At 38.6% G+C, this 12,694-nt stretch overlaps 1 protein-coding gene across 4 annotated transcripts in view; it reads right to left on the minus strand.

The window, feature by feature from the left end:
* LOC116096997 (zinc finger protein OZF-like) overlaps nucleotides 1-12,694 on the minus strand; it is a 41,213-nt gene that overhangs the window by 5,838 nt on the left and 22,681 nt on the right. Inside the window, exons 2-5 of one of the 4 annotated variants that reach the window (XR_004121182.1) lie at nucleotides 9,564-9,655; nucleotides 4,472-4,598; nucleotides 1,023-2,773; nucleotides 349-490 (exon numbers count right to left, since the gene is read on the minus strand). Coding sequence is in view for 2 of the 4 variants with exons in the window: in XM_031379412.1 (XP_031235272.1) it covers nucleotides 1,191-2,773; nucleotides 4,472-4,598; nucleotides 9,564-9,599 (1,746 nt within the window). In the remaining 2 variants the exon portion in view is untranslated. Of the gene's footprint in view, nucleotides 1-348; nucleotides 2,774-4,471; nucleotides 4,599-9,563; nucleotides 9,656-12,694 lie in introns of those variants that run through there. The other 3 variants (XR_004121181.1, XM_031379412.1, XM_031379413.1) reach the window with 3 other exon arrangements.

The raw sequence follows: 12,694 nt of genomic DNA on the forward strand, positions 1-12,694 counted from the left end.
CCCCCCCCCCCCGCCACCATCTGGTTAACTCTACTGCTCCCTGCCCTTACTAAATCTGACTGGAGCCTGTCCTTCCTGTGATCCTGGTTGTGTTAGAACTCCTCAGAGGCAAGTTGTCTCTGGGATCCTGTGGTTCTGGGATCCTGTGATCCTTGGCTTGTTAGATCGCCTGGGAGTGGGGCTTTCTCTGTGTGTTGTGGGAATGGCTGTAGAGCTTGCACCCAAGGTCTGCTCTGGACACAAGCCCAGACAGACCGGAAGGAACCCCAGTCACTGGGTTGGCAGAGTTCCTGTGTGCCTGGTCCCCCTTGACCCAGTTACTCCCAGTGTTGGGACAGGTGTTGGTTCCTCCTCACCTCTGATCCAGGGTGTGTCAGAGTGCCTGGGAGTGCAGCTTCCTCTGGGTGTTGTGGTATTGGCTGCAGAGCTTGCGCCCAAGGTCTGCTCTCTCTCAAATACTCTTTCAAGTAAAATTTATGTGAGTTTCTTCCTTTGAAAAAAACATACAGAATGCTGCCAGTTTTATTAGAAATTTTGAAGGCTATATTGCACAACTTAATTAGTTTCCCTTTCAAATGGATGATGTCCATCTTCATGAATTTTTACACAACATTATATTCTTCTGGCTTCGCCACATGTGCTCATCTTGCAATATTTAAGGACGAACAAATAAAACTTTAATAAAAACTTTCCTACATTATCATATATTCAGAATTTCTCCAGCAATAAAAAGTTGACATCATCTAAGATTTGAACGCTGCATAAAGGTTTTCAAAAGTTATCCATAGCATAATATTTCTCTAGTGTGGTGTCTTAAGAAGTGTTGCAGAGAATATACCCTTAATAAAACATATGCCACAATTTTCCCAAGAGAACTACTGTCCCACATATAATTTTACACATTTTCTTGGAACTGAAATGAATTCAAAGATATTTCATCATATATTATATTTGTTAAGATTCTTGCCTGTATATATTATCTGCTATATTCAAAGGGACAGGCCAAAAGAAAAGATTCACACCTTCGATATATTTGAAAAGTTTCTCTGCTGTAAGTATACTCCAATGAATCATAAGATGATATTTCATGGCAAATGATAATCTCATTCACTTCATTTATAAAGTTTCTCTACTATTTGAAATCTCTGTTAATTCCTAAGACTGATTTGTGGGTAACACTTTTGTAACATTCACAGCATTTTTGTAAACTTTTCTCCTGTATGAATTCTCTGATGAATTCTCAGACTAACATTGTAGGAAAAGTATTTGTCACATTCATTGCATTTGTAAGGTTTCTCTCCTGTATGAATTCTCTGATGAATTCTCAGACCGCCTTTCTGAGCAAAGAGTTTGTCACATTCACTGCATTTGTAAGGTTTCTCTCCTGTATGAATTATCTGATGAATTCTCAGATTGGCTTTGTTAATAAAGCATTTGTCACATTCACTGCATTTGTAAGGTTTCTCTCCTGTATGAATTCTCTGATGAATTCTCAGACCGCCTTTGTTAGTAAAGCATTTGTCACATTCATTACATTTGTAAGGTTTCTCTCCTGAATGAATTCTCTGATGAATTCTCAAATTGCCTTTCCGAGTAAAGCATTTGTCACATTCACTGCATTTGTAAGGTTTCTCTCCTGTATGAATTCTCTGATGAATTCTCAAACTGCCTTTCTTAGTAAAGCATTTGTCACATTCATTACATTTGTAAGGTTTCTCTCCTGAATGAATTCTCTGATGAATTCTCAAACTGCCTTTCCCAATAAAGCATTTGTCACATTCATTACATTTGTAAGGTTTCTCTCCTGAATGAATTCTCTGATGAATACTAAGATGGGATTGTTGGACAAAGCATTTGTCACATTCACTACATTTATAAGGTTTCTCTCCTGTATGAATTCTCTGATGAATTATCAGACTGCCTTTCTCAGTAAAGAGTTTGTCACATTCACTACATTTGTAAGGTTTCTCTCCTGAATGAATTCTCTGATGAACTCTCAGATTGGCTTTGTCAGTAAAGCATTTGTCACATTCATTACATTTGTAAGGTTTCTCTCCTGAATGAATTCTCTGATGCCTTCTCAGTTTGCCTTTGTCAATAAAGCATTTGTCACATTCATTACATTTGTAAGGTTTCTCTCCTGAATGAATTCTCTGATGAATACTAAGATAGGATTGTTGGGCAAAGCATTTGTCACATTCACTGCATTTATAAAGTTTCTCTCGTGTATGAATTCTCTGCTGGATACCAAGACACAATTGATGCATAAAGCATTTGTCACTTTCGCTATATATATAAGATTTCTTTCCTGGACAAACTTTCTGCTGACTTTGGAGATCATCTGTCTGTGTAAAGCAGTTGTCAACTTCACCACAATTGCAAGTGTTCATTTCACTATTACTTTGTTTCACCATGAGCTTATGTTTAGACAGCAAATTCTTATCAAGTTCTTTATGTTGATTTTGTTCTTTCTTCTCTATATGGATTCCTTCATTGAGACTAATGATAGAACACCCCTTTAAATAGTTTACGCAGTCTTCACATGAGCAAAATTCTTTAGTGGTCCCAGTTTTCTGTCTTTTTAGGTTTGAGGATTGAAGAGTGGCATCTCTGTGGTAAGTTTTATATGATGTACTTTGGGAGGATTCATGAATCATATTGCTAAGCTCGTTACATTTAGAAGACTTCTCTTGGATAAGCCCATGCTCATGGACAACATGATGTATGTCTTCTTCCAATACCTTCCCATATTTTCCACATGTGTGGTGATTTTCTGAAAAAAAAAAAGGGGGGGAAATTAGGGATAACAGGGATTACATATCTGAGGAGTAAGTGTGATTCAATAGTCAGTGTTCTCATAAATTCATATTCAGAAATTCTCTTTTTAATCATTATATGGATCTTCAGAAGAACCTCAAATCTGATCTGTATCAAATGACAGGAAGTGATAATGGCCTTCTAAGTATTATTTTAAAATTGTACCACCTACCCATCTCAATAATATTAACCCAGAATTGCTCCTGTTTAAAGGAAAAAGAGGGTCAAAAAGTGAAGCAGAGGCAGAAGGAAAGGCCATCAAGTGACTTCCCCACCTGGGGATACATCTCATCTTCAGACACCAAACACTGAAATTATTGCTGATGCCATAAAGTGCTTGCTGACAGGAGTCTGATATAGCTGTCGCCTGAGAGGTTCTGCCAGATCCTGACTAATACAGATGCAGATGCTTGCAGCTAACCATCAGACTGAGCCCAGTGACCCCAAAGTAAGAGTTACAGGAAGGACTGAAGGAGCTATAGGTGTTTACAACCCCAAAGGAATAACAACAATATCAAACAACCAGATAACAAAACCACGAATCAAAGAATACACATGGAGGGACCCATGACTCCAGCTGCTTATCTGGCATCAATGGAAAGATAGGCTTTGGACCTGTGAAGGCTCAATGCCAAAGCATAGAAGAATACTATAGCAGTAAAGTCTTAATGGGTGTATGGGGGAGCACACTCAAAGATGCACAGTGGGGGTGGGGGGAAAGCATAAGAGGTTTGTGGAGGTGGAACATGGAAGGGGGATATCATTTTAAATGTAATAAAAAAATAACACATTTAAAAAAGACAAAAATTGTACTTTGCAGAATCTAGTACATAAAAGTGATTGATCTGTAATGGAATATCAGAAAGGAGATCTCTGAACAATATGGCTCTAATTTCACGGTTGTAATTGGATTCAAACTGACAAGGTATACATGTGGTCAGGTTTAAATTTATGATGTAACTCAAATTGTCATTAGAAATTACTGAATTAGCCAGGCAGTAATGTGGTGGTGCACACCTTTAATTCCAGCACTTGGGAGGCAGAAGCAAGAGGATTTCTAAGTTCGAGCCCAGCCTGGTCTAAAGGGTGAGTTCCAGGACAGACAGAGCTAAACACAGAAAATGTGTCTCGAAAAAAACAAAAACAAAAAACAAAAAAAAACAAAAACAAAAAATTCCTGAATTATTTTTGTTTCCACATCCAAAGTGCTAGGATAAGGATCAGGTTGCCCCAGAATAAAACACATTGACCAAATGTCAAACCGATAATAATAATAATAAAGATCTCGAAAACAACAGATCTATATCCACTGGAACCCTTGTGCAGTTTTTACAATCATAAATAAAAGAATATTTAAAAGCAATTGTAAGATTAAAATGTTTCAACTATTATATGTATAGAAATATGATTTCTTATTCTGAATGATTAATAGTTTTGAATTTGAAAGTCTTGACTGAAGAGATCTCAGAGAAGAGAGCACTGGTTACTTTTACAAAGAAATAAGAGAAATGTGAAGGAACCATAATGAAAATTATGATTTTAACCACAATTTCCCTCCTTCAGGGGTCACTCTGTATTTCAGAGAGTTTACATAAACACAAAGTAGGAAAATTCAAAGAAAGAATCAGGAATTCAACAAAAAGTGCATTCTTACCCACAAACAACAGATTGTCATAATTCTCCAACATCACATCCATGTACAATGTCCTCTGAGCAAAACTGAGACATTCCCATTCCTCCAGCGAGAAGTCCAAAGCCACGTCCTTGAAGCTTAACATGTCCTGTAATGGAAAACATCCTAGGGCTACTGGACAAAAATGCTTTCTTATGTTAAAAAAGAACTAATCAAGATACCCCTTGTGATATAAATGTGACAAGAAAATATTGAACAAATAAATGTATTCTAAAAGTTAATGGAGTAGTATCTGAAAATATGAATTGGTGCTTTACCACAGACAACCTATAGAATGATTTAGTATAATGATTACATTCAGAAAGGCTCTCATCTTTATCAATTTTCTTTGGTTTACTGAGACATTAACAACAAATGAAAGATTTGCCACCATCACCATTTTCAAAAGTTTTGTGTACAGTTTGGCTTGTCTAATATCTTTTCAAGTCCTCTATTATGAAATTTGTTTCCCAGTACCCACATGGCACTACACAATGGATTGTTAAACCCAGTTCTTTGAAATCCAATGATCTCTTCTGAACTCAGGGGCACAGAGAAATTTAAAGTTCATGGTGACAATATAGTACCCTACTCAGTTTCTGAATTAATCATGGAAAAATAATGAAAGGAGTCTAACAACTTCCAAAAGGACACACATGAAGAAACAAAAACATAGCTTCCTTGAAATGTTCTTTATACTTTCAGAATTTCACTGTAAGCTATCTAACATGAAATTTGTTCATTTACAGCCTGCAAATATAAGCAACATTTGATAAGAAATCATGGCAATGAGTACAAATTGGGCATAGAGACTCAGGGTTTTATTCCCTGCCCTCTGGTGAAAGGGACAGATCTGAAACTACTGGAGGTTCCAAAAGAGAGGGTCTTTTTTTAACTCCCTCAAGCCTTAGAGAGCATGGGGACTCCACAAGTACAATCTACAATGTATGTGCTTAAGGTTATATTTCATCTCTAATTCTGCCCAGGCTAGGAAATTCAACCAACCAATTTTAGACTGTACACCCTCTCCTATCATTCCCACTCAGTCTCAGGAAGATGTCCACATAGGTTTCAGGATGCTCTGGATTGGCTCTACCTGCATAGAACAGAGCTGAATCTAGTAGGAAGCTGTAACCTAGTTCACGCCTACCACCCTAGATTTTTACAGCTTAAGAAAACAAGAAAATATATCATATGAAAATTCCTTCCACATGACATATTGCCACAAAACCAAAAAAAAATGAGAGGACAGAGCTAAAGCAATTTGACAATATTGATAGCATTTCCCTAAACCGTATAACTTATGCAGTACCAATGCTCATGACAAAATGAATGATGAAACAAATTCAAGAGACAGAACTCAATACAATTTGAACATCATTCAATGAGTTCAGAGGACATAAAGAGGAAACAAATGCAGGAACGCTAATAAGCAGAAACAAACTGAATGAAAGACCAGAGAACTCCTACAAGTGGGTAAAGGTATAATTACGATAATGCATGATGTGAACATTATATCCAGACATATAAAAATCTAAGGGATGCTTATTCTGAAAAGAAACAAGAAATGAACTCTGTAAGACTGATGGTAACTCAATGGAATGTCAATTTATGAAGATACAGCATGTAGTAAAAAGAAAAAAAAATCAGTCTTTCAATGCGAGCTGAAGGAGCTGGCTCAATCAAGGAAGTCATAGGTGAGAAGAATGAAAAAAATACTTGGTGCCCTTCTGGTTTCCATCTCTTCCTGGAGCTGATCCTGTGCCACAGTGTTCATTACCCAAATACCACCAGGAGAGAGCAGGTCTCTCAGGAGTTCTGCCAAGCATGTGAGCACAGGTAAGACCACCACTTCTGTTCAGATGAACCCACCCACAGCCCTCTGATCATAGGAACCGAGGAGCAGCTTAGGACAGGATGCATTTGGTTCCTGTCAGAACCTGGGGCTGATCCTGTACCACAGCACTCCATACTCAAATACCAACAAGAGAGAGCTTGTCTCCCAAGGAGTGCTGACTCACCTGGAGCACAGGCAGGACAACCATTTCTGCTTAAATTCATGGCCCAAGAAGGACCTGCCCTAAGGCATCAGGACACAGGAACCAAGGAAGAGCAGGGACAAGAACTTTCCCATTTCTTTATATACCCCGGAGCTGGCCCTGTACCACAGTTGTCCACATCCAAATTACTCCTGAAGTGAACTAGTCTCCCAGGAGTTCTGACACACAGGCTGACAGGGGAAAAGCCATAGTCAGAGACAGAAAGACAGCTAATACCAGAGATGACCAGATGGGAAAGGCAAGAAAATAAACAAAAGAAACCAAGGCTACTTGGCATCATCAGAAGCCAGTTCTTCCACCACAGTGAGCTCTGGATACTCCAACACACCAGAAAAGTAAGACTCTGATTTAAAATCATATCTCATTATAAGGATAGAGGACTTTAAGAACGACATTATAATTCCCTTAAATAAATACAGGAGAACACAAGTAAACAGCTTAGAGCCCAGAAAAAGGAAACACACACACACACACACACACACACACACACACACACACACACACCCTTAAAGAATTGTAGGAAAATACAACCAAACAGGTGAAGGAATTGAACAAAACCATCCAGGATCTAAAAATGTAAATAGAAACAATAAAGTAATCACAAAGGGAGACAACCCTGGAGATAGAAAACCAATGGAGGAGATCAGGAGTCATAGATGGAACCATCCCCAACCGAATACAAGAGATAGAAGAGAGAATCTCAGGTAAAGAAGATACCATAGAAAGCATCGACACAACAGTCAATGAAACTGCAAAATGCAACAAGCCTCTAACCCAAAACATCCAAGAAATTCAGGACACAATGAGAAGTCCAAACCTAAGGATAATAACTACAGAAGAGAGTGAATATTCCCAAATTACAGGGCTAGTAAATATCTTCAACAAAATTACAGAAGAAAAACTTGCCTAACGTAAAGAAAGAGTTGCCCGTTAACATACAAGGAGCCAACAGAACTCCAAATAGATTGGACCAGAAAAGAAATTCCTCTCATCACATAAAAGTCAAAACACCTAGTGCAAAACAAAGAAAGAATTTTAAAAGCAGTAAGGGAGAATGTCAAGTAATATATGAAAGCACACTTATCAAAATTACACTAGATTTCTCACCAGAGAACAAAAAATCCAGAAGATCCTGGGCAGGTGTTATACAGACTCTAAGAGATTACAAATGCTACCCCAGGCTTCTATACCCAGCAAAACTATCAATTACCATAGGTGAAGAATCCAAGTTATTCCATGACAAAAACAAATTTACACAATATCTTTCTGCAAGACCAACCCTACAAAGGATAATACATGGAAAACATCAAAACAAGGAGGGAAACTACACCCTAGAAAAAGCAAGAATGTAATTTTCTTTCAACAAACCCAAAACAAGATAGGCATACAACATAAAAATAACATCATTAATAACAGGAAGCAACAGTCACTATTCCTTAATATCTCTTAACATCAATGAACTCCATTCCCCAATAAAAAGGCAGAGAATAATAAACTGGATATGTAAACAGGAAGAACATTTTGCTGCATATAGGAAATACATCTCAGTTTCATAGAAAGACTCAATCTCAGAGTAAAGGGCTGGAAAACAATTTCCCAAGCAAATGGTCCCAAGAAACAAGCTGGAGTAGCCACTCTAATATCAAATAAATGCAACTTACAACCAAAAGTTATCAAAAATGATAAGGAAGGATACTTCATCCTAATCAAAGGAAAAATCTACCAACAAGAACTCTTTCAATCCTTAATGTCTATCCTCCAAATGAAAGGACACCCACATTCATAAAAGAAACTCTACTAAAGCTCAAATCATGTATTGCACCTCCACTATAGTAGTGGACGACTAAACACCTCACTCTCAACAATGGACAGATCATCAAAACACAAACTAAACAGAGGCACATTGAAACTTACACAAGTTATGGACCAAATGGATTTAACAGATAATCTATAGAACATTTCATCCTAAAACAAATGAATATACCTCTTTTCAGCACCTCATGGTACCGTCTCCAAAACGGACCATATAATCAGACACAAAACAGGCCTCAACAAATACAAGAAGTCTGAAACAATCCCATGCATCCTATCAGATCACCTCAGACTAAGGCTGGTCTTCAATAGCAACAGAAACAACAGAAAGCCCACATACATGTGGAAGATGAACAACACCCTATTCATTGATAACTTGGTCAAGGAAGAAATAAGAAAGAATTAAGACTTTTTAAATTTTCATGAAAAAGAATGCACAACATCCCTAAACTTATGGAACAAAATGAAAGTAGTACTAAGATGAAAATTAAAAAAAAAAAAAAAAAAAAAAAGAAAGAAAGAAAAAAAGAATGAAAGAAAGCAAGTGACCTCCTGGAGAAAACCACCTCATATCAGACCATTCAATCTCAACAGAAATCTTAGACTCCCTGGTGGGAACTTTCATAGTGTCAAACACTGCTATGCAAAGGGGAGCAGGAGGCAGATTTCTCAGTGGTCATACTCAGGTTCAGGTTACAACCTGTGTGTTGCAATCTGAATCTGCCAGACAAGGCATGGCCACTGTTATCATAGTGCCACGACAATCTGTGGGTAACACAAAGCTCTCTGTTTTAAGCTGAGGCCAGTTCCACAAGGAAAAGAAACACAGATTACACTGGAAATCTGCCTAAAATACAGTAAGGAAGGTCAAAGACCCTAGGAGGGAATCTACTACTTACATTTGCTTCATGTTTAAAATGCCCTTGTTACACCCATAGCCTGATGCTGTTTTCAGTCTGCATAAAAGAAACTTTGATTTCAATGGGTAACAGTAAATTCCAGCATCAAAATTAATTGAATATTGACATCAAGAAGCATCTGACAGCACTGCCTACCATGGGAAATCCCTATCATCATATCTAATATTATTCTTCTACAGAATTATTAGAGAAATAGAATCGGGCAAAATCAAATGTATGTCCTCTTTCTACTGTCAGGTGAGCCCCACTCCACCCCTTCCTTGTTCAATTCCTCTAACATACCTTGATCTTTTTTAGAGTCTTCTCGATCTTTACCATCCAGAGCTTTTAGTCTTGATTTACACTCATGCAGATTTGGCTTAGCATGTGGAGGCCTGAAAATGGGAAAATATTGTTCAGAAAGAACCTGGAACTTTTCATGGAACAAAAATGAAAGATGTCAATACCTCACAAAAGGATAAACATGAAGGAAAGAGAAGATATCATGAAAATGTCTCTTTTCTCTGAGGATTTCAGTTTACCCTATGAGATGTGAGAGTCAGTCACAGTTGACACACATACAGAGTCCTTTCCAAGCAACAAGGGAGTAAGGAAGATGGCAGTAAAATTATTCTGATCTACAGAATGCAGACTGTTGATCTTCTCCAAAAAGAGGTCTCTGAAAAAAAAAAAGCCCTAAGTGCAGGGTCTAAGCATTCCCACATCTGCAGGAAATCCACAGTGCAGAACTCAACAAGCCATGAATGTGCATGGGCAGAGTGCTTTTCATGAAGCAAGGAGCCATTTTTCTTATGTAAGTGAGCACTCCGAATTATTCCAAAAGTGCTGTCTAATTTTGTCTTTATGTATAGTAAGTTGGTTTTGTTTTATCAAAATATCTTGGCCTGGTGTCATCCTCTCTCAGCATACTGTGCTGAACCTTGGAAGGATTCAAAGAAATTCAGTAGGAATGGCTAACTAGGGTCTGTTAACATATCAATGAAGACAGATGCTTTCCTGGCTCCTGGTTATCTCTAGGACTGCCCCTATATCCTCCTCATCCTCAATTCCCTTCCCCCCAGCAGATGGCCTGGCTCTGTCTGGACCCGACCTAATCACTCTGAATGCTTTTTCCCTGAGATTGAAATGACAAAATTTGACCTCACCACCAGCCCAAGAACCAGGGATCTTCTTGCAATGTTGCAGGTTGCATGTCTTAGGAAAATAATAAGGCCTCATAGGAAACTACAATGGCCTATAAAACTGCCTGTAGCATGTGACCAAAGTCCCTCTCTTGGAGGGGATGTAATATTTTATAAAGCTTGCCCACATGGTGAAATTGCTTTTTCTTTGGCAATACTCAGGGTTAACATAACCTACTATATATACTTTCTCCTCAGACTTGCCTTGCTGCAATCCTGTCTTCATATTTCATTCAAACCTAAGGTGTAACATTAATAACTAAGCCTGTGGAGACACATTTCTGAATGCCATATTTACATCAAGACTGCATATACCTCAGTGTTAAATTAATGGAGAGTATAACTTTGCTTGCTTAATGTTAATACTTAAAGCCATATGATGGTGCTTTATAACCAATATTTTATAATTCAATCAAATCTGCATTGGTTCACCATATGACAAATATCTAGAAAGCTCTCTTGGAATGTCTTATTCAGTTCCCTAGAGAAAGGGAAATGAAATGGCAAATGGTGATGGGGGTGGGCGGGTAAGAAAGCATGAATTAATTTGAATTCAAGGTGTTTTATAAAGGTTTTTGTTTGTTTGTTTTGTTTTTCGAGACAAGGTTTCTCTGTGTAGCCCTGGCTGATCTGGAACTCACTCTGTACACCAGGCTGGCCTCAAACTCAGAAATCTGCCTGTCTCTGCTTCACAAGTACTGGGATTAAAGGCATGCGCCACCACTGCCTGACAAGGCTTTTTCAAAGACAATCTTCCTGATATACAAACTCCAGAGGCCAAGGATCTATTCGTGTATTTTAGAAAAATATTCTGGCAACCATAAAACTAATTAAAACAACAACATAAACCCCAATTCATAGGATCTCAAACTTCCTGATAATGGTAAGATATCCACAACACAACTGTGAGAGTGGCCGCACAAAATGAACTCCTGCTCCAACCCCACTCTGCTCCCGCCCTTTTCCCAGCCCAACAGCTCCTCTGACCTGGCAGGTGACAGGACCATCTGTGGAATACCCTGAGAGGCCACCACAGCAACTAAAGCTTAAGGAAGTTTTCAGGTTCTGCAAATACCAGGCACTAGTCTCCTACCATGACTTCCTGACCACAGGCAGCCAAGAAGCTCAGAGAATGCTGAAAGGGCGGAGCTTGAGGTCACTTCCTCCTGGTTCCTCTGAGCCACTCCTTCTGACCCCGCCCAACACTCAGCAGCTTCCTGCAATACTTCTAAGCCTGCCTACTTCCGGAGCTTTAATTAATTAGCTTCCCAATTCTTCACAATTTTCACATTCTTTTTGTTGTTTTGTATTTTTGCTTGCTTGCTTGGTTGATAGTTCCTCTGTTTATATTTTGTTTTTTTCTTAAACTCAGCTAATGCTGCAGGAGGCCCAACTTCCCCACCAGGAACCACTCCTCCAACTCTGTGGCAGGCTGCCTTCCACACAACTTCCCAGGACCTACCCTGCACAGCTTCCCGACAAGGTTGCTGCCAGACTAGACCAGAACTGGAGGTAGTAGGACACTGCACCTGGGTTCTGAACCCTTCAGATACAAGTGATCCTGCCTAACTTCTCACACTGTGAGTCTAGCCCCCTGGGCTAAAAATGCACACTGTTAAGCAATCCCTGTGAATTCTGGTGCTCAGAACAGATACCCAAAAGAAAGTAAAGCTAAGATAAAATGTCCTTGACTCAAACCACAAACCATATATGTATCCTATAAGGAGGTCAACTTACATCATATCCAAGATAAAGCATTGAAAATCCAGAATCATGACCAAATAGATCTAAGATTGTAAACCATGCAAATCAGCTGAAAGAGGACAGGAAAAGATGATTCTTTGGCAAGAAAATGATAGCAAATGCCTAAAGGAAATGAGAAAATATGACATGAAAATTGAGTTCAATAGGTCCTTAGAAACAATACACACAATAAAAAAACAGAACCCAAAAAGAAAATGCAGTAAGGCAAATAATAATAATTAATAGAGGAGCTGTGGGAGACAGGTTATAAGACATGAAGAAAAGGTAGAGGAGCTGGATGGCTCAGTCAAAGAAAATGAGGAATTAAAATAATGTTAGGTTAAGGCACAATACCATTCACTACTTGAAGGATAAGGCAATAAAGAGATACTACATTGGAAAACTGTCTAGATTTTTGTCAAGAGAGAGAGAGAGAGAGAGAGAGAGAGAGAGAGAGAGAGAGACAGAGAGAGAGAGAGAGAGAATGAG

Source organism: Mastomys coucha, unplaced genomic scaffold, assembly GCF_008632895.1.
Source record: "Mastomys coucha isolate ucsf_1 unplaced genomic scaffold, UCSF_Mcou_1 pScaffold18, whole genome shotgun sequence".
Lineage (NCBI taxonomy): Eukaryota > Metazoa > Chordata > Mammalia > Rodentia > Muridae > Mastomys > Mastomys coucha.